The 22,299-nt window shown below is 34.4% G+C and overlaps 1 protein-coding gene across 1 annotated transcript in view; it reads right to left on the bottom strand.

Moving 5' to 3' along the window:
- Nucleotides 1-3,298: 3,298 nt before the first annotated feature.
- Nucleotides 3,299-22,299, bottom strand: part of LOC105326240 (acetyl-CoA carboxylase) — a 48,328-nt gene continuing 29,327 nt past the window's right edge. The window contains 31 exon segments of the mRNA XM_066071081.1: nucleotides 3,299-3,990; nucleotides 4,166-4,299; nucleotides 6,278-6,448; nucleotides 6,654-6,921; nucleotides 7,382-7,559; nucleotides 7,967-8,102; nucleotides 8,382-8,478; nucleotides 8,691-8,787; nucleotides 8,917-9,037; nucleotides 9,194-9,337; nucleotides 10,577-10,687; nucleotides 10,924-11,021; nucleotides 11,313-11,433; nucleotides 11,699-11,836; nucleotides 12,168-12,299; nucleotides 12,715-12,846; nucleotides 14,302-14,457; nucleotides 14,855-14,966; nucleotides 15,530-15,621; nucleotides 15,937-16,008; nucleotides 16,216-16,305; nucleotides 16,400-16,477; nucleotides 16,945-17,082; nucleotides 17,440-17,481; nucleotides 17,863-17,919; nucleotides 18,343-18,399; nucleotides 18,401-18,463; nucleotides 18,760-18,861; nucleotides 19,137-19,284; nucleotides 20,130-20,248; nucleotides 20,683-20,772. Coding sequence (XP_065927153.1) covers nucleotides 3,876-3,990; nucleotides 4,166-4,299; nucleotides 6,278-6,448; nucleotides 6,654-6,921; nucleotides 7,382-7,559; nucleotides 7,967-8,102; nucleotides 8,382-8,478; nucleotides 8,691-8,787; nucleotides 8,917-9,037; nucleotides 9,194-9,337; nucleotides 10,577-10,687; nucleotides 10,924-11,021; nucleotides 11,313-11,433; nucleotides 11,699-11,836; nucleotides 12,168-12,299; nucleotides 12,715-12,846; nucleotides 14,302-14,457; nucleotides 14,855-14,966; nucleotides 15,530-15,621; nucleotides 15,937-16,008; nucleotides 16,216-16,305; nucleotides 16,400-16,477; nucleotides 16,945-17,082; nucleotides 17,440-17,481; nucleotides 17,863-17,919; nucleotides 18,343-18,399; nucleotides 18,401-18,463; nucleotides 18,760-18,861; nucleotides 19,137-19,284; nucleotides 20,130-20,248; nucleotides 20,683-20,772 — 3,609 coding nt within the window. The 3' untranslated portion in view covers nucleotides 3,299-3,875.

Below are 22,299 nucleotides of genomic sequence, written 5' to 3'. Positions count from 1 at the left end.
AATTGTTCCTAAAAAGCCGTGAGAGAAGATTAACTCATTCTCGACATCAAAGAAACGGATTGACACGAGGGCTTTGCATTACAATGACTATTACGTAATTAAGAAAACAGGAATCCTTCGACAGATGAAACTAAATAACTTACTTTTGATTACTTAAAATGGCACTAATTGATTTCACAACTTTTTACGAAAAATACTGTCGAATGGCTTAAGGCTTTTTCTCTATGTAAATCTGCGTTGACACGATTTGCAAATAATATATCTTATCTGGTCAATATAATTAAAAATATAAAATACATTTTGAAATGAGCAAAAATAGAAAAATATATTTGAGGGTCAAAATGACACTATGATAATTCCCTCTTGGTCAGAAAAATTTTTGTCCTCAAAAATAAAAATGAAATATACACTGTTCAGGTAATGAGAAAAAAAAACTTGGATAAAAAGAATGAAGTAATATGTACAACAGAAGTTAATACAATAGTGCCACAAAAATAAGAATGCACAAACCCAAAACATAGGTACAATGAACACTAAAATTGAAACACTGAAAAAAAAATTCGCAATTACTCAAACACTTATCTACACAAGTAAGTCATGCCAAGATGTTGCAAGGAAGATTAGATGGCTGTTACAAAATTTGGAAATATTGGTGGTGCGACAACAGGAAATATGCTGTGTATGGATGCTGAAGGATGTTATGAATTTTTCTAGCAGTAAATGGTGAGATCAAGATGGTAGTTGGAACATCAATGGAGCGGTTGGTGTGCTTGTTAGTGATGGTAAAATCAGTGCATTGAATGTGCAGGTAATGTAGAATGTAATATGAGGTGGTAACATGAACTGATGAAATGTCTTCAGGAGTCTGAATGTTCCAATTGTGAGGGCAAAGTGGAAGGGTTAGTAGAGTGAAAAGTTCACAAGTAGGTCCAGTTGTTAGTTCTAAATGAAGTGAAGTTTTGTGTGAACGTTGAAATTTTTGCCATAGGTGAGTAATGCATGCAATAACAAGGATTGTTACAATTTGATGATATTAAATCATTACTAAAAAGTTCAGCAGCATAACCAGTTTTCTATAAATGTGATAAAAATTAAAAATACAAAGAACAAATAAAATCTACATACCTGAAACACAGGACAGGAGGCAATGTAAAATTATATGTTTATTGGTTGATGTCCGTCGCAAAAGTGATCGGACAAAAACCCTATAGCGTCCCCTGTCCTGGTGTTGAGTTATTCTTGCCATTAATTGTTCCTAAAAAGCCGTGAGAGAAGATTAACTCATTCTCGACATCAAAGAAACGGATTGACACGAGGGCTTTGCATTACAATGACTATTACGTAATTAAGAAAACAGGAATCCTTCGACAGATGAAACTAAATAACTTACTTTTGATTACTTAAAATGGCACTAATTGATTTCACAACTTTTTACGAAAAATACTGTCGAATGGCTTAAGGCTTTTTCTCTATGTAAATCTGCGTTGACACGATTTGCAAATAATTTATCTTATCTGGTCAATATAATTAAAAATATAAAATACATTTTGAAATGAGCAAAAATAGAAAAATATATTTGAGGGTCAAAATGACACTATGATAGTATTATGAGGTGATAATTATACCCCCGCAAACGAAGTTTAGGGGGGTATATTGGTTTCACCCTGTCCGTCTGTCCGTCTGTCTGTAGACGCAACTTTGTCCCCCCTATAGAATTTTTTATTACTGCATGGAACAGTTTGAAAATTTGTACATATGTTGAACACCATCTGAAGATGTGCACCTGCAATTTTTTTTTAAGATCAGACAAGATTTAATGATTTTATGACAGTTTTCATTTTCCTTATTCTATATATTGTACACTAATGTTGAAAAGTAAGGGAGGTAATCCTTACAGATTTTATTAATTAATTAATAGAAAACACTCTAAAATATATTTATATAAATACATCCAGATGGAGTTTTTTGTCTTTACGTCTTAATTAATAAAAAAAATTATTTTTTATAAGTATTCTATCAACTGACAATGCAAAGATTTTGTTTGTCAATGATAAATTCTTAGGAGCTAATGAGAACATCAAAGACAAGTGTGGCTGAATTCATTTGTCCCAAGGGAGCCATTATCTGAGCCATGGTTCAGATGGAGCATGTGTTTAGGGGAAATTGATAATCTGTAAAATGGGTGATGGTTTTGGGGCTATTTTAAAACTGTTTCATGTAAACCAAAAGGTCTATCATTATAAGGAAATAAATAATATAATTATTAATAAAGAAGTTAAACTATTTGTAGAGGTTGTTTAAATTTATTTGTCAAGTAATTTGATGAAGTGACCCTATTGGGCATTAATTTAAATGAAATTCAAAATTACTGATATGATTGTAGTGTTTTGGCAATTTTAAAATTGTTTGTAATATTAATTTTCTTTTTTACATATTTTTACATAGTATGGTAATTATGGTAATGTTTTGGGAGTTTATTAAATTTAACAAGCTCATCAAAGAAAATCATAGTCCTATGGGATCAATTTTCTGATATGGAGTTCAATTGTGCCATAGGAGAAAGTGAGGAAAATTTGAAACAACTAATTGCATCTGTCAAGACTCTTATTAGAAAGATATTGAAAGTTTTCTCAACAGAAGAGCATTGCTTGGCTACCGGTATTTCTATTCACTGCAAAGGGAGGGGTTATTGTCATTTTGTTGGTTTTTCTTTAAATCAATTAAATTAAAAAAATATATCATCAAATACATACATTTGTAAATGTATAACTGTTATAGATATGTATTTACAGTGAAATTCTGACAATTTTGATTTTAATTTTTCTTTGTTAACTATTTTTTTTACAATTCTAGAATTTTTTTTTTGTATGTGTTGTGTTCCAAACCTTAATTATTATTCAATTCAATTATTTATCCCATTTGAAATTAGCCTAGCGGGGGTATTAGTCCCATTAGGACAGTTCTAGTTTTTGTCGGGGCGTGATCAAATCTAATAAAGCCCGAATATTCAAAGAATGATTCCTTATTACTTATATTTATATAATCTTAAGCCATCGTACGATTAAATATTTCATTATAAATAAACAAACCCCGCTGGCGCCTCGATTTGGCGTCGTTTGTATTGTGAGTTATATAGTACAAAATCGATACTTAGTGTTATCACAGGCAAAGACACTGGATAGTGTAAATATAAAATGATCAACTATCATGTACATTATTTTGTAGAAGTGATCAATAATGGTAATAATAAAATATATTTCTTAAACTTATCAATTTTGTTTTAAAACACAAACTATACTTCATGTTTTCCATAAGATTTATATTCATGTACATGTATATACAAAATAAATCAAATAATGGAATAAATACAGTATACAGTATATATAGACATATATATGTACATAAAATAATCATTCTCATAATACATTATCACTGTGATAAAACATAAATTAGCTCTGTGTACAAGTTCAATAATTTAATTAATTTCTTCTTAAATTTACAGAAAATTTTAACAATAGTTAAAAAATATATGAATTATAAACTTGAGCACTTATTTCATAAATACGTGTCTTTTTATATACACGTTTATATACCCTGTATGGCATCTTGTAGAAATTGAAACATTTAATAATAAATATCCTTATAAATGCCCTTAAAGAAAAAGTCCTTCATAGTCTTTTACAGAACTACAAATGCAATGTTATGTATCAATGGATTTAATTTCTAAAATGATTTGAAAAAAAAACAACATCAACAATTTGAACTCATGAGATGGTCAACAATGATGGATTTCATTTCCATGGAAACTGTCTCAGAAATTTGTTCATGGATAAGTCCAGAGTTATGGTTCTTGATGACTATGGTCTGACTCGGCATCACGTGTCCATGTTGGCTAAGATTCTTGTTACCTCTGACCTTTGACTCGGGGTCATGTGTTGTGTTATGTGGACGATGGAGTCCATAGCAACCTCAGGATTGTCTTGTATCAAGCTGTCAACAGAAAGATTATCAATTAGACCAGATTAATTACAGATCTTTTTCATGATGTCTGCACATTAAAAAAATGTGTATTGTACAATTTTTAGATACGACTTGAAATTTCATATTTTGCAATTAAAATTACATAAATGATAGGAGAACATATTTTGGGGTAAAAGTGCCGGACCTTCTGACTTGTTGTAGGACGTGCTCTCTCTGTAGACACCGGATGTTGTCTGACACGGCATTGTCCATACTGTCCTCTCTGATCTGTTCCGTCAACCATTGAACCATGGCTTTATCATCCTCCCACATGTAGGCCTAAAATACAAAATGACAAGTGATGGTTTGGCAAAAACATAAACAAATAAACTCAAAGAAAGCATTACTTTCAAAAAATGTAAAGTGAAATCTTACAAGTTAAAAATGTGTATCTTGATTATTAATATCAATATTTAAAAAAGCTTATTTTTCGATTTTAAAGCAAATGTTCATAAAAACATTTAGAAATATACAAATTTAAAATGAAAACCAACATCTGTCTTTAAAACTTCAATTTGAAAAACAACAATTATAAAATATCACCTATTTAAGGAGGTTTCTTTTATGTTGACTTTATAGATTTACATTTCATGTAATTGTTGAACACAATAGGCAAAAAGTATATCACAAATAGAACAAGAGGCCCAGGGGCCACATCGCTCACCTGAGCAACAATTGCATTAATTCTGATCAAATTAGCATTACAGTATCAAAATATCCTGACAATTCAGTACAGTAGATCTTGCTAAAAAAAATTAAAAATCTGCCAATTTTATCCACCTCTTATTTTTTGGTAAATACCAAGCCCCTTTTGTTGTTGTAACTGTAAGAAGATTTTTCTCTATTCCTATATACCCCCCCCCCTCCCATTTCGTGGCCCCACTTTTCTCTAGGGAATCATGGTTTCATCAAACATAAATCTGCATAACCTGTGCTTTCACACTAAGTACTGAGTTTTGGACCAAAAACTTTCCCAGAATATTTTTAAAGATTTTCTCTATATCTTCCTATGTAAAAATTGATCCCCTAATTGTGGCCCCACCCTACCCCCGGGGATCATGATTTGAACAAACTTGAATCTACACTTCCTGAGGATGCTTCCATTTTAATTTGAGCTTTTCTGGCCTATTAGTTTTTGAGAACAAGATTTTTAAAGAGTTTCTCTATATATTCCTATGTAAAACTTGATCCCCCTCTTGTGGCCCCACCCTACCCCTGGGGACCATGATTTGAATAAACTTGAATCTACTCTATCTGAGGATGCCTCCAATGAAGTTTGAGCTTTTCTGGCCTAATAGTTTTTGAGAACAAGATTTTTAAAAAATTTTCTCTATATACTCCTATGTTAAACTTGATCCCCCTCTTGTGGCCCCTCCCTACCCCCGGGGACCATGATTTGAACAAACTTGAATCTACACTTCCTGAGGATGCTTCCATTTTAATTTGAGCTTTTCTGGCCTAATAGTTTTTGAGAAGAAGATTTTTAAAGATTTTCTCTATATATTCCTATGTAGAACTTGATCCCCTTCTTGTGGCCCCACCCTACCCCCGGGGACCATGATTTTAATAAACTTGAATCTACTCTATCTGAGGATACTTCCATTTTAATTTGAGCTTCTCTGGCCAAATAGTTTTTGAGAAGAAGATTTTTAAAGATTTTCTCTATATATTCCTATGTAAAACTTGATCCCCCAATTGTGGCCCGACCCTACCCCCGGGGACCATGATTTGAACAAACTTAAATCAATACTACCTGAGGATGCTCCCATTTTAATTTGAGCTTTTCTGGCCTGATAGTTTTTGAGAAAAAGATTTTTTCTATATATTCCTATGTAAAACTTGATCCCCCTCTTGTGGCCCCTCCCTACCCTCGGGGACCATGATTTGAACAAACTTGAATCTACACTACCTGATGATGCCTTCACACAAGTATAAGCTTTTCCGGCCGAATAGTTTTTGAGAAGAAGATTTTTGAAAAATACCAATAAATTTTCAATAATTCTCAATTATCTCCCCTTTAAAGAGGGCGTGGCACTTCATTTGAACAAACTTGAATCCCCTTCACCTAGTGGTGCTTTGTGCCAAATTTGGTTAAAATCTGCACAGTGGTTCTTGAGAAGAAGATGAAAATGTGAAAAGTTTACGACGACGACAACGACGACAGACAACAGACAAATTGTGATCAGAAAAGCTCACTTGAGCCTTTGGCTCAGGTGAGCTTAAAACACATGTGTAGTGATGTGAAGAATGATCTTACATTAACCGTGCCCCTATCCTCCACAAACCAGCCGTGTAACATGGAGTTGAGCTCTCCCTCCCCCACATTGTGGGTGACCGGCTTCATCTTCCTCTTCAGCTGCCTCTCCAGAAGTCTTCGCTTCAGATGCCAGTAGAAAAACTCTCGGCTACTATGCCATTTCAGGATGTCCTTCATGTCATTAAAGAAGAGAGAAATATGAGCTCAATTCGTGACATTACTTGGTAATTAATGAACTAACAATTTTCTTTATGTGCAACTTTCTGTGTCGGCATTTTTAAAACTAATGTGCTTCAAAAGAAAAGTTAATTCTCACATTAATATTTTCATGATCATTAACCAACGTATTCCCTACTCCACATGACTTTACACTTACAGTAATAACACCAGTCTCCTCCATTCGGCCTGGGGTGTCATGGAGATCTGCAAACTGGATAGCCACCTGGTGGTACATGGGAAGTAACTTCTCTTGGCGGGCTGCCAATCTTTTCTGGAGTTCAGCTTTCTCGTCTGGATTCAGCTGTGGACTGGTCAGTTTCTCCACTATCTGGATACAAGTTGTATCCAGACGCTGCATGGTCTTCTCCAGATCTTTCCGTCGGAACTTTATTTCCACTGTTCCCTCTGGTTCCAAGACTCCTCCCCTAAGTAAAACATTTCAATGAAAAATAAAAATCTCTATTTTTAAAAAGAAATAGCAAATCAATATATTTTCTTTAAATACTGTTCCCATATATTAAAAATTATTTAATAATGGTCAATTTATTCAGAAAAATGTTTACGGTTCTCTTCGAAGTTTGAACACTATTAAAATTCGGGCATACATATTCCAAATAATGATTTCCGAAATAACTGTATATACATTTATTTTTTTACGTCACAAAATTTGTGAAAATGGACAAAATGTGTAGCCTCAGTCAATTTCTGCAATTTAAAAGTTTCTTATAGAAAATATTAAAGGAAATAATTTCTGTGTACCGGTATTCAATAATTTGCGATGTCAATAAATCGTACAAAAAGCGAAAAATCAGATCGTTGCAAAAATTACAGGATTTACGATACTCCTCTTAGCATAGTATATTTGAATTATATTAACTCTCATACCTGCTGAGTTCATCGGCGTACATTTCCATATGGGTGGGGTTAATGGTGGGGTCTACAACTACCCAAGCCCCACCCCTCAGCTCAGCATAGGGAGGAATGTAAATCATGATTGGTTGATTATACTCTGTGAGGGCATCCACTATGTAGGAACCAAACTTCAACACCTGGTCATGCATGTCTGAAAAGCAGGTACAAATGATTCAAAATACAGTAATATTAATATTATGTACATGACATTGTATTGTATTTTACCAGTAATATGCATATAGATCATGTCATTCATAGATGGCAAACATGCATTCTTAGTCTAAATTCAGTGTACTTTAAAAAACAAGAGGCCAATAGGCTTTTAATTAACAGTCACCTGTGTAGCATATAACCCATACACAAACTTGTCGAGGAGTCTCATATTTGCATTTAATTAGGTTTCATTCTGGAGCAGAAAAACTATAAATTTGTAATGACAACCACCTCCAAATCTTTTTCCAAAATTCTTTGAAATCTTCAGAAAAGAACTATGAAACCTATAATTTTGGCAAAAAACTTAAAGATCTGGTCTACAAAATCAAAAACAGATTTCTGTACCCTTCATGCCTCCAGAGAAACCTCTCCAGTTAGCAAAGATCATCAGTGGGAGCTCTTCTCTGTTGAAGTCTTTAATAGCCTGTGCCGTCTTGTAGGCGGAATCTGGGAACCACACCTGGCCCGCCTGTTGTATCACCTGCACAAAACAGTCAAAGATTTTTCTTTTTTTTTTTGTTGACTAAACACAGACGACACAACTATAGTTATTGTAGCTTTTGCTGATATTTTTTCACCCAAAATTGAAATACATTGGAACTTAATGTAAATGGATTCCTGAAAAATGCTGGTAACACGGCAATTAAAGTTTTCTTTTGTATTCTAAAATATTTAGCATATGATTGTATTTGGTTCCAGTCTACTGAACCTGGTATCTTAATGAGTACACTGAAGTATTAGCACAGTTTAGTACACTGACCTTGGTCTCTGAGTCCAGGTTAGCGGGGTCAGCTGGTATGGTCATTTCCACAGTCCTGGTCTCTACACAGATCACACCCACAGGAATCCCTCCCAACCTGAGCAAACAAACAACATGTTCCGATACTCGAGTCCAATCTCACATAAATTATCCATATTTCATTTTTTGAGCTTTAAGAATTTATTCAGGATTTATGCTTGTTATCATTCTATTTGGTACATAAAATGTTACCGCAAATTAATGTAACAGGTGGTTTACTATGGGAATAAAATTACATAATTATTAAATTTCCTATCAAGGGAGACAAACCTTGCTCTGCCTGTAACCACAGTTTGTGCCCAAGGTTGTAGAATTTCGTGGAAAGATTTGTGGTCAAAGAAACCTTTCTGCCAGCAATTCTTGTCATCTACAGTTACAAGTTCATAATATTCCAACACCATGAAATCTAGATATTTCTAAAACATAATTCATCAAGTGAGAATTACCCTTTTAATTGCTTTTAACTTTATTTCCGAAAACCAAAAGGTTGCTATACCTGGATTCTGCCTGCCGTTCAACATCCACCTGGGGTCATAAGGGGCCTTTGTGGGGACAAATTCCACCTCTCTGTCTATAGGATCTCCTGTTTCCAATATTGGTAATGGGGAACCTTTACACTGAATAAGAAAAATGTAGTATATTAATTTCTTCCTCTTCATTACTACAGTATAAATTATATATATTTCCCTTTTGCATTAATAACTACAGTAGTTGTCTAATTTTAGCTATACTTGTCTAATTAGCTTACTGTCTGATGGTACATATTATCCTACCTTAGGCATGTAAGACAGCCACTGTATGATCTTGTAGACTCCGTCAAAGTCATCAGCTGTGACATCATGTGTGACTCCATTAGTGTACATAATTTGAATGCCTCCCAGTTGGTTGTTACTGGTGTATACCTCCTTCCCTAGCACCTAAAATTACAAGTAATACAGTTCAAGTACCCAAAGTTTTTTTTTCAAAATAGCATTTTGTGTCAAGATACCATTGTGGCTAGTGTTCAAACAAGAGGTGTTGATAAAACACTTATGCCCCCTCCTTTTGAAATATGTGAAGAAAATGAATGGAAACTGCAAATAATTGAAACATCTGCAAAGAAAATGAATAGAAAATGCAAATAATTGGAATTTTTCTACGTCCAAGGGGCATTACTCTGTTGAAAATAGTTCGATATCAGAGACATAAATAACAGAGATTGGCAATTCCGCCATTAACTTGTTTTGATGTTGAAAAAATATTACGGGACCAATCTTACTTTGAGAACTACATATTAGTAAACTCAGATAATGACCTTAAACCAAAAGTATATAATTATTTTATGAAAAATGTACAAAGGTTTTAGACATATTTGAAACAAAAAATGGAAAAATAAGATTTATAGAAAACATATTGGCCAGCTATAAAACATCAGCGAAATCTCGGACGCCAACTGCCTCCTAAAATTCTTTTAATATTGTTTATATGACATAAACTCATTAAAATATAATATTTTGAATGTTTTAGTTATAGGTTTAAGCTGTTTATAATACGATATAATTGTTTATTAGAAAGATATACTAATTCAAACTGGGAATACTTTACAATAGGGACCGCAAGATTTCGATCAGTTGCCAATCTCTGTTATTTAGGTCTCTGGTATTATCAAACTTGACCTAGATATTATCTTGATTAACCTGTATACCAAATTTCAGTTCATTCTGTTCTTCCTTTGCGAAGAAAATGAGCAGAAACTGAAAATAACTAGAATTTTTCTATGTCCAAGGGGCATAACTCTGTTGAAAATAGCTTGATCGTATGTAATATCAAACTTGACCTAGATATTATCATGATTAACCTGTATACCAAAATTCATTTCAATATGTTCTTCCTCTGTGAAGAAAATGAGAGGAAACTGTTGTTGGACCAACCGAACGACCAACAGACAGACAGACAGCAGCAAATCAATGTGCCCTCCCTATTGTATGATTTTAAATCTTCATCATGATCATCAAAATCACTGCTAAAACTGCTATCATGATTATTAATTATCATTATAATGATTATCATCATTAGGTCATAGGTTAATAGAAAAACAGTAATCATCATCAACAAAAATGTCCTCTACATAATTGTAATTGCCATCATCATCATCATCATCACTATTATAAGTTTACCTTATTAAGGGCACCAGCCCCTGTGAGGATGATGTGAGAGTTTTCTACTTGTATAGTCCTCTGCCCAAGTCTGACCAGGTAAGCCCCTATACCTATAGCTCTACAGGTAACCTACAAAACAAAAATTAACTGTACACAATATGTAAACAAATACAACATGCCACTTCATACTTATGTCTACATACATGTAAACATCACAAAAATTAAATTTCCTTCAATTAAAAAAACCAAGCATACAGTTCATTTACTTTCAAGTTCATTCAGTGAATTTTATGGGATATAGGGTCATCCTACTTCTTGATCAAGCATGCAAGAACTTTGACCCAAGAAGTAACTATCTTACTGACCAGGTTGATGGTGACAATTTCGTTGTAAGCTATAGACGATTCACCGGCGATCATTCCGGACCCTCTCAGACTTTCCACCCCAAGACCTTCCTCCCGACCTAACAACAAGGAATATCACTGTGTCATACATGAATGGTTACCCAAAGTGCTTTTAAAACATTACACCATTAATAAAATAATAATTGATTGAGAAGTTCAAGATCTCGTATGTTATAGACCTAAATGTATTTAAACAGCAAAATGTACATTTAACGACGAATTCCTTTTTGTTTATTATAATCACTTATGAATACAAAATAATTATACATAAATTTTATTAATAAACCATAAAATGTCTTGGTGTCCATATTTCATGTAGAATGCTGCTGAATGCATCTATAAGAACTTACCAATTATGTCAATGATCTTGTATCGTGGCTCTCCTTCATCTTCAATTAATTCAGCGTGGACGGAATTCATGGCACTAACTTTCTTAAAGTCTACTGGGGTCAGGTAAAGATATTTGAAACCCTGCAATATCATAATAAATAAGCACAACTCATCCATAATGCAAAATCAAATGAATGAAGTATTTCAAATGTTTAAAGGACATTTTGTTTAAACAATGCATTTTTATAACTAAACATAATATCAAATAAAAAACTGCAAATACATGTACAATGTTATCCATTATATCAAAGAAAGTAAAGGTTCCTAAATTTTGAAAATAATCAAATACATACTAAATTTAAGGTAACATTAAACCAAGCTCATCTTAAACCTCTGATGCCTTCACCTTCTCTATGTCGCTGGGGTCATTCCAGGCGACTTTAAACAAGTGTTTGATTTCCTCAGCCAGCCCGATCCGAGCCCCACTATTAGCAGACACGAAGATTCGAGGTAGTCCCTCCCTTCTGGCTTTCTATGAGGCTTTCTGAAGCCAGAAAAATTAATGACAATTTTTCAAAACTTATTGTTTTCTACACAATGGCAGCCACACTTAATATAGGCCAAGTATCAAATCTAATCGTTACTTGAATTTTCCCATGAATTTTTTTAATGACTTTCAATTCAATTGTCATTTACCTTTCAATTTCAAAATCCAGTTGGGAGTTTCTAAATACATTTACATTATTTATAAAAATAATTGACAGTCTCAGAACAACATAATTTAACCCTAAATTGTCACACTCTATGACCCGATCATAGCCTTGAGAAAATTTCTTATTTTTACTAAACTGAATCATATATAATGAACTTCTGACCTTGAAGAGAAGATCTTCTGCTGGTCCAAATGACCCAATCTTGTAGGTGATGTCATTGGATATCACAATGATGTCACGACCTTCAGGACATTCTGGTGTTTTCAAGGTCATCTGCCAGGCTACCATTCCAATCTAAAATGGAGGCACGCATAAAGCTTATAAAAATTTGTCAAAGTTTCATCATTAAAAACTCAGAAGTGAGTATACATGTATGTGTATATCTCAAAATTTGTCTCCTAACTTTATTTGCTAAAAATATTGAAAGTACACTGTCTAGAATTAATACTTAGTATGCCCTAATTTTTCCATTATAGCATGTTAAAGTATGATATACAGTTTGCAGTATTATCTCATTCTCCAAATACACTATGTAATATAATACACAAAAATGAGTTTACAGCATGTCCTCAGTCTCCATTCAAAGCCTGTTATATGTTTTATTTTGATTTCTATTACAGCCTTTATTCATAAAACGTTTACAGTCTGACCTCATTCTCCCCTTACAGCCTGTAATAACACAGTTACTGTAATAAGTTTACAATCTGACCTCATTTTCCCCTGGCAGTCTGTTCTGTTTACACAGGTTGTTGTCTTTGTCAAGCACCAGTTCTATACAGCTGAAGGCATCTGGGGGAATCTTATTCTCCTCTCTGTGGTCCTTCCAGAACTTCTGTAATGCCTATAAAAACCAAAGCAAATACGGCTTCTGTAAATTAATTTAAGGAATAAGGAATCATAATTAGTAAACCCTGCTTGCACCCCAATTGTACGTCATTTGAATTTATTAGACTCTATAGTACAAAATCGTTACATAGTGTTATCACAGGCAGAGATATTGAAACAAGAGGCCCATGGGCCACATCGCTCACCTGAGGAACAATAGGTATGATAAAATCAGCTTAATGGAGTCATAATACAAACTATCTGGACAATGTACAATAATACATGTAGATCCTGTATAAATAAAATCCATTTTCCCCCTGGATATTCTTATGTTTATAATCATTAGTCCCTTTTCTAACAGGATGATTTTATAGTCATATCATATGTTGAGTATTGCAGTTCTCAAAAATATCCTTAACAATAGTTTATATATGGGATATAAACGTACATCAAACTCTGAACCTTCTTGTGAGGCCAAAGAATTGTCCTGGGGCCAAAGTCTTAACAATTATAAAGAATCATCTGGCTGATTAGTTTCTGAGAAGAAGATTTTTAAAGATTTACCCTATATATTCCTTTGTAAAACTTTGACCCCCCCCCCCCCACTGTGGCCCCACCCTACCCCTGGGGATCATGATTTTCACAACTTTGAATCTACACTACCTGAGGATGCTTTCACACAAGTTTCAGCTTTCCTGGCTGATTAGTTTCTGAGAAGAAGATTTTTAAAGATTTACTCTATATATTCCTATGTTAAACTTTGACCCCCCATTGTGGCCCAAACCTACCCCCAGGGGTCATGATTTTCAAAACTTTGAATCTACACTACCTGAGGATGCTTCACACAAGATTCATCTTTGCTGGCTGATTAGTTTCTGAGAAGAAGATTTTTAAAGATTTACTCTGTATATTCTTATGTAAAATTTCGACCCCCTCCCCCATTGTAGCCCCACCCTACCCCCGGGGGTCATGATTTTCACAATTTTGTATCTACACTACCTGAGGATGCCTTCACACAAGTTTCAGCTTTCCTGGCCAATTAGTTTCTGAGAAGATGATTTTTAAAGATTTACTCTTACTATATATTCATATGCTAAACTTCAACCCCCCATTGTGGCCCCACCCTACCCCGGGGGTCATGATTTTCACAACGATGTATCTACACTTCCTGAGCACAACTTTAAATCCCCTTAGGCTAAGGATGCTTTGTGCCAAGTTTGGTTGAAATTGGCCCAGTGGTTCTTGAGAAGATGTTGAAAATGTGAAAAGTTTACAGACAGACGGACAGACAGATGGACGACAGACAAAATGTGATCAGAATAGCTCACTTGAGCTTTCAGCTCAGGTGTGCTAAAAAATGGAAGTATTTTAAAATAATTATAGAATTTTTTACTTTAAACTTTTAATTTCCTACCTTGAAAATTTCTGCTTAAAATGTATATTTTTACTTTTTTTTGCTTGCATTCTGTACCTGAGTGAACATTCCTGGGAAATCGTAAACATATGTGGTTCCACTTGATTGAGCCTGGAAGCGCTTCAGTTGGAGGTGGTCCTTGGTGGGATAAGGCATGCTTATCAGCAGACCATGAAGGGCTCCCTGCTTTGTACCATAAGCTTGGAACATCACCTGTTTTATATAAGATGTAATGGAGAATTTGTCAGTGTAGAATAAATACACAATATTTGCCAATAGAGAATTTCAGTCTATTATTTACATTGGATTCCGTAGAAATATGACTTGTATCCATTTTAATTGACCCATGGACGTGAGACTTTTACCAAAAAAGAAAAGAGATTAAATTCATATCATTTTATTGAAAACTAACTAAAAGAAGTAACATGCTTGATAGAAGTTATGTACCAATAGTGCCAGTGCACGAAAGATAAGAAATATTTTCCCCAAAAATGAAAAACAAAGAAAATGTTAGTTTGCCTGACACACAACAATTTCCCAAAACTTACTGAAGTAAAAGCATTTATGATAAAGTGCAACACAGAAGCACCATCTGTAAAAGGTTACCAACCTGTCCAGTGTTTTGATCTGTGACCTCTTTATACATGCTCATATCTAAGTAATATCCACTCTCATTGGTCAGAAACAGACGAATTGGAATGCTTGTATCACTGGAGGCAAACCTGAAAAGAAAATTTCATACAAGCTTTATGTAGAATGCAATTCATTAAGAAAACATTAGTAAATTTGTAAGATAGGAATGATTTATTGAATTTAATGATAAGTTTAAAGCTGAACACCGCTTGTAAATGGGCACTGTCCACCATATTTCTCTTTCAGCACCGCTTTCCCTACAACCCCTATATAAACCATAGGCCTCTTAATAGTTTAAAGTATTTCACTGTAGAGGTATAATCTGTGTGGGCTTACATCTTGCTTTGCCGTGTTACTCAGTCGCAACGAAATTATCAAGTTTTACACACTAATCTCAAGCTAGGATAGTACTAACAACAAATAAACAGGTCAACGCATTATTTACAAACAGAATATGCACATAAAATAAGAATCAAATGCAGAAAAACCAAAAACAACAAAAGGAACACTCCACACAAGTCACCGAGTTTCAGGTGTGCAATCGGGTGTAACGAAATCGAAGGGTTTATATACCAGGTATCTGTGTGACAGTGCCTATATACTTATGCGTGGTGTTTAGCTTTAATTAGTTTAATGAAACTTGTAGACTTACTTGATGGTAAACTTCAGCTCTGCGTTGAGCACTCTCATTTTCATCAGACGACTGCCATACCTCATCACCATGGCTCTGACTGTTTCTTCCAGCTGCCAACAGTTACATAATACAGTCTCTGAGAGAGAGAGAGAGAGAGAGAGAGAGAGAGAGAGAGAGAGAAAGAGAGAGAGAGAGAGATGGAAGGGGGAAGAGGTAAAGACAAAGTGAAAGTAGAGAGAAGCAAATGTTTCTTCATCATTTGGGTAGACATGTAAGTCGTATTTGTATAAACTTGTCCAGTTTTGTATAATGTATTCAATCAGTTTGAAAAGATTGGCAAAAAATCTATATTCAAATAATTGGGAGTGAGATCTATATGAAATCATTGTACATACTAGGCGTAGCGTACACCTGTTTTTTGTTACCTTGCCAGGTTCTGGAATGGTCAATGTTGGTGCAAAGTTCAGGAAAATGTGGTTACAGTTTGTCTTCTTAGACTAAAAAATAGGAAAGTCTCTGAATTATTGGAACTTCTTCAACATCAATGGCATGTAGTACATACATGTACCTTACATTTAAATGTAAATGCATGTCCAAACAACACCAAATATAAAAACTGTGGAGTCCAATATGCCAAACTTTCAACCAAAATATCTACTCCATTGTGGTTAACTAATGCTGTACTAGAAATGAGCCCCACTTACCAGTGGATGTGAGAAGGCCACTTCCAGGGAATCCAGGGCCTCCAGGAGAGTTCTCTCAGCCTCATTTTGTAAGTACTCAAATGACGCTTCCTATACAGCACAAAACAGGAAAGATAGTACAGATTTTATATAACAAGAAAAAACCACATCTCACTCATCATTGGTCAAATGTTAAGAATGTTACCTTGGTGACCAGATCCGAGTGTCGGATGATGACTTGGACAAAGAATCTGTAATCTGTCACTTCCTGTCCGGCAGCTACCTGTTATTAAATGTAAAGGTTAAAGTTCAGATTTCTACATCAGGACCACTTCTTTTGTTAGTTTTATACTGGTACACATCCTGAAGCGTACTATTACACAAAAAAGCATGCAACTTCTGTGCCAGAAACCCTTCGCGTATCATGCAAACTGTTGTAAATTTTGTGTGAAGCATTTTCATTCCTATTACAGTTAACAGGGGTGGACAAGATGTCTAAGTACATGTATGTTGTTTAGCTTGTCAAGGCATTGTACATTGCATTGATTCAAAGAGAATAAATATGAGAAGAAACGATTTTTTTATGGGGAAAATCAGATATTCTGGTAATTATATATGGCAAAGACTATCTTATTTTTACAACATATAGAGTGAGGACTGGATCCTCTCACTTTGCCCAGAAAATCTGTTATTTATTGATACAGCAGGGACTTTCTCCTTTACACAGCTGATAGAGTGAGGACTGCATACCTTGGCCTTGCCCAGGTACAGATGCATCTTGTAGTTGTTGGTCTGGATTGCCTCCAGGTCAAAGTTCCTCAGCCGATTGATCTCCAGCTGGAAGGCGAGAGCCGGCTCCAGATGACGGTAGATCCGGTCCTCTCCAAACTGGAACAAAGCTTCCAGTGTTATACATCCACGGAGCATTTCTTACACTAATTTCATTCAAAACAGACAAAATATTAAATATGGTCTATATAATTATAATCCTTTTTCAACTCTCTTTGAGAAAACAAAATATTTAACATTAAATGAGAGGTATGTAATTATAAGAAGTTTGCTTATGGTTTTTGCTACTGATAGTTCAAATGGTTCATTCAACATAAATTTATCTATTTCTTGTGCATTTCTGATTTTAAAAAGGTCATTCTATTGCTAAATTTAACATAATACAGGGTTATCTAATCTTTTTAAACATCTTTAAAAACCCTTTTAAATCAGAATTTGCCTTGTACATGTACTCACATTAAACTTGGCACGATAAGTGAAATACTTTGGAGAACTTCTCTGGAAAACAGAAATACAATTCATTATTATGATTATAAAATTTCACATATTCGGATGTTGATAGTCATCCATGTAAAACAAAAGAAATGTTAAAGTTAAGAAACAATTCGGGTTTTACAGTATTTAATAGCGTAAACCAAATGTTATTTGCGACAACTTTATTTTGCAATTAAACAAAGATAAACGTTTCGTGACAAATACTTTACATGACCAAGCCTTCTCCATACCCGTGTTCACATTGAATAATACATCAAAGAATGGTTTGCAGCAAAAAAAATTCGTGAAGGCTATTGTAAACATCGCAAATATTTCTCACAGGCAAAGAAAACTTGACTTACAGTTATTATCAATTCAACAAATTTTATTACAGCAAATACCTACCCTGCAGTACACCAAAAATGTGATTCTTCTGATAGCTTTTTCATTCAAATACTCCTCCTACAATTGTTAAAGAATCTCATGGTAAATTAACATTCCATTAAATTAAATATCCAAAACAGTATACTGTAAATTCTTAATTATATGCGAGGAATTAATATCCGCATAAAATCGCCAAAAGCATCCTTCGCGGATTTTCAAATCTCGTCATTATTTTTAGAGAGTTGAAAACTATAAGAACTAAGGAGAAAATATCAATGTTCGCGATTTTATATTCTTGCGATTTGATACAAACCAGCGGGATTGCGGAATTAAGTACTTGCAAAATATAAGGAATTTACTATACATCAATGATAGTAATAAGCACATCAAACAAGATCCAGATAATTATATAAATTTTAAGCACTCCATAGACTTTGATTTGACCTCTTTTAAATGTAGGCCCATAATAGGCACAAACAAGATGCCGATTAGAGCCCTTACCCGTTCTTTACAGAAATCCTGGAATCTGACGGCCAAGTCATTGTCGCTGTAATTTTTCTTTCTTACTGAACTTGATCCCTACGTTAATGATGTGAATTGGTTCGTCCGACTCTGAGGTACTCTGTAACATCGGAAAACGACAACTTGCAAAATAATCAAAATATCAACAATGGGACTGATTTTATACTGTATTATTTTTACGGCATCATAATTTACAGTGTGTGCATGAATACTACTTCAGTACTTTAAACCTAAAAAAGAATTCTTTTACAGCTTTTCCGACAATGATTAAATGGAGAGGTATACAGCAAATAACACAGGGGCTGGATGTACAGAATTATATAAAATAATACATCAAAGATAATTGCATAAATAATTCAATACTCAAAAGCAGTTAGCAGTGTTATGTAGACTGACATGGAGAGATATGGAGTCCTCGTTGCCCGCCGGGCTCTTGGCAAGGATTGTGGGACTGCTGGGTGGGCTGTCTGTGTCCACAGTGAAACAATTCATGATTTGCTCATTTTTAAATTAGATTTGCTAGCAGTTTATACCAGAGATATTTTCTGTATTAGGTTAAATGATTGCTTGCCAAAATTAAGTGGAGAAGATCAGTTCCCAAATTGCCATATCGGAATTAAAAATGACCATGAATAATTATATAATTGGTTTAACAACTGCCATAAACATAATTAATACATGTTCACACAACAGGATCAAAGAGAACCTCAGCGAGTCTGTAATTTTTTTCACTATGATTGAAATAAATCAAAAGATTACTAGATGAACTAGACTCACATTTCAAACTCCTCCATTGAGTTGAAGTAAGCCATGATGCCCATTCTCTGACAGGTGGGCGGTTCGTCCAGCTGGTCAATGTGGGCATCATAGTCCACCACCCCTGACATCTTGTCCAGACTGTCGTATCGCATCACCATCATCCTGTCAAAATCAAATATGTTGGGGTATGAAAAACACTTCCGTTGTTAAAGGTAGAATAATATCTCCTGGTGCCTCCTTCATCAAATTTTCCAATCCCTCAACTCAGTCCTCAACTCAAATTCTCAAAAGAAATGTACAGTCACATACTTGAGGTCAAAACTCAGACTTGAGGCTGAGTATTCACTTGAGGAAACTTGGTGAAGGCGGGGCCAGGGCCTTTATTTTGGAGATAAACTCTGCCTTGATGAAGATTTGACCTTTATTAACTGACCTTAGCTAGAGAAGTCAAGGTAAAACACAACATTAAAACAGAGAACATTTGATAAATCCCTTTCACTTGGTCCCTTTTTTCTCTTTCGGAGGGGGATAAACACTGTGTCATCTGTTGATGATGTAACCTTGACCTTAAGATTTCAGGTCAGGGTCAAGAGCAAGCTTTTTTTCAAGTGTAATCTTTAAATCTGATGTTTGGTCCTTAAAAGCTACCAAATGGACCAGAGTGAGGGATGATGAAAATTCTATTCAACACGAGCAACTCAATCCAAAACCAACATGTATCTCCAAAGTCTTTCAATATCTCTCATTCAGTTATTACAATGAAATCCAAAGATTTGTATCCCTTAAGAAATGACTGACTTTATTTTTAAATTAATGCCAAAATTTGATTTTTAAAAAAGTGTATCATTGACCATAAAGACATGAAGATGATGACTGTACAAATTACAGTAGTTTCCTTTTCAAAAATATGTTGAACATGACTCACTGCTTCATTCAAGAGACATTTTGACATGAAGAGAACTGACAATTTCTCACTTCTCTTGCAATCTATCGCGATCCATATTTACCTGTTAGGATGTGATCTTGGCAACAGGAACTTGAATTCCACCATGGACATATCTCCATTCAGTTCTCTGTGCTGCAGACAGTTCACTTCATAGGCAATATAGGCCCGTCTTACATACACCTGTAGTATTACAATGATAACTTGATACATCAAGGTCAAACTTTCAAATGAATATATTCGGGGGGGGGGGGGGGGGGGGGGGGGTTCTGTGTCACAATTAAAAAAAAAAACAATTATCACTTTAAGGAAAACTGGGATTATTAAAAAAAATAATTGAAAAAAAGCTATAAGATAAATGTAAATTGGCAATTTATTACAATTTGAGTCAGTAAATTTGGGGGGGGGGGGGGGGGGGGTTTGGCAATTTAAGCGGATATGTATAGTAAACTGGAATGTATAATATTCTTAAATTCAATATAAAACAATGCAAAATTGAGAGAAAGGTAGTGCTTCAAATCAAAATTTCCTACCTGCAATTTGGTGAAATTACATAGAAAGATTACGGACTTAAGTAATTGACAATGCTTAAAATAATCTACAATAAGTCTGCTTACCTCCAGGGCCGCGGACCTGACCAGGTTATTGGAATGCCAGAAGAATTCCTGCAGGATGTCATATATAGCAGTCTCAGAATGGATTATTTTCTGGAGAGAGGAAAAAAACCCATAATAAATACATGTGGGTCATTATCAAAATATGCAGCCTTTTGTGTCAGTGTCAATTTAAAGGGGGAAAAATAATGTTCTGGGGAATATATACAGTACCATTGGATTTTAGAAACTTAAACCCATATTGTTGAACAAATAAATCTACAATTTTACTGCTTATTAATAAAGTATAAAAAAAATATTATTTGTTATGAGATTTCAGTGAATTTATGTTGTCATTAAATTTTTCCAACGTCTTTAACCTACAATATCTTCAATAATATTGATGTTTTATTCCAAATATCGCCGTTAATTTTCAAAACAACATTCATATTTTAATTTCTGCTATGCTCCTTAACAAGTTCTCTTTTAAAAACAATGAATTTGATGAGATATATGCTTGTACAAAAATTTTTTGTCATTGGTGTTACAAGGCAAATTATATAAAAATATCTTAAAATACATCAAGTAAATAATATTGTACTACAGTTGGAATCCCCCAGATCATAGTGACATCATTCCCTGCTACTAAAAAGATAAATGTATCAGTGATGACATCATTGTGATAGAAAATATGGCAGAAAATGTTAGTATGCTCCGAAAAATACAATGTAAACTGTGTCAGTGGGATAACGTGCTATTTAAGGTTTTCTATTATGAAAGAACAAAAAAGTTTTTCACATAAATGATGAATGTTTATCACATTATAACATAGGCTATGTAGCTTCGTGTAGTATCTGTTCTCTTGGGTCATACTGCTACATTTACTATGGATACATCAGTGGTATAACGGTCAGTGGTGTAACCAAAAATTGTTGTTACACCACTGAAAAAACTGTTACACCACATGACATTATTTAATTATTATACCCGCACTTTCTAAAGAAAGTTCGGGTATATTGTTGTTACCCTGTTCCGTCCGTCCGTCCGTCCGTCCGCCTGTCCGTCCGTCCGTCTGTCACGTTTTACTTTCTCAAACTGCTCTTACATCTTATAAACCAGCAAACTGAACTCTTGGAGTTTGATTTTGGGTATCATGTTGTTTTGTAAAAAGGTTTCAAAAATTCTCTGTTAGTCCTGGGGGTCAAATAATTGGTAAAAAATGACGTTTTTTCACAAAAAACCTTCTTCCTCGAACTCCTCCTACATTTTCAAAAGTAGACAAATCATCTTTTGGAATATGTTTTAGGGTATCCTATAGATGCGCAATAAGGTTTCGGAATTTTCAATTTTGTCCTGGGGGTCATTTAATGGCTAAAAAATGACGTTTTTTTTACAAAAAAACTGGTTTAAAAAACGTCATTTTTTTAAGCAGTAGCCAAATGATCTTCTAGAATATGATTGGGGGTGTCATATTGAGGCATGATCAGGTTCAAGAATTTTTTTTTTAATTAAGGGGATCAGTGGGCAACAAAAAATGACGTTTTTTGGCCAAAAAAATATGGTTCCCAGAACTCCTCTTACAACTTTTGGAGTAGCTACGTCATCTCTTGGGATATAATTGGGGCTGTCCTATAGATGTGC

This window comes from Magallana gigas, chromosome 9 (assembly GCF_963853765.1).
Source record: "Magallana gigas chromosome 9, xbMagGiga1.1, whole genome shotgun sequence".
NCBI classification, from domain to species: domain Eukaryota; kingdom Metazoa; phylum Mollusca; class Bivalvia; order Ostreida; family Ostreidae; genus Magallana; species Magallana gigas.
This window is presented reverse-complemented; position numbering and strand designations above follow the sequence as displayed.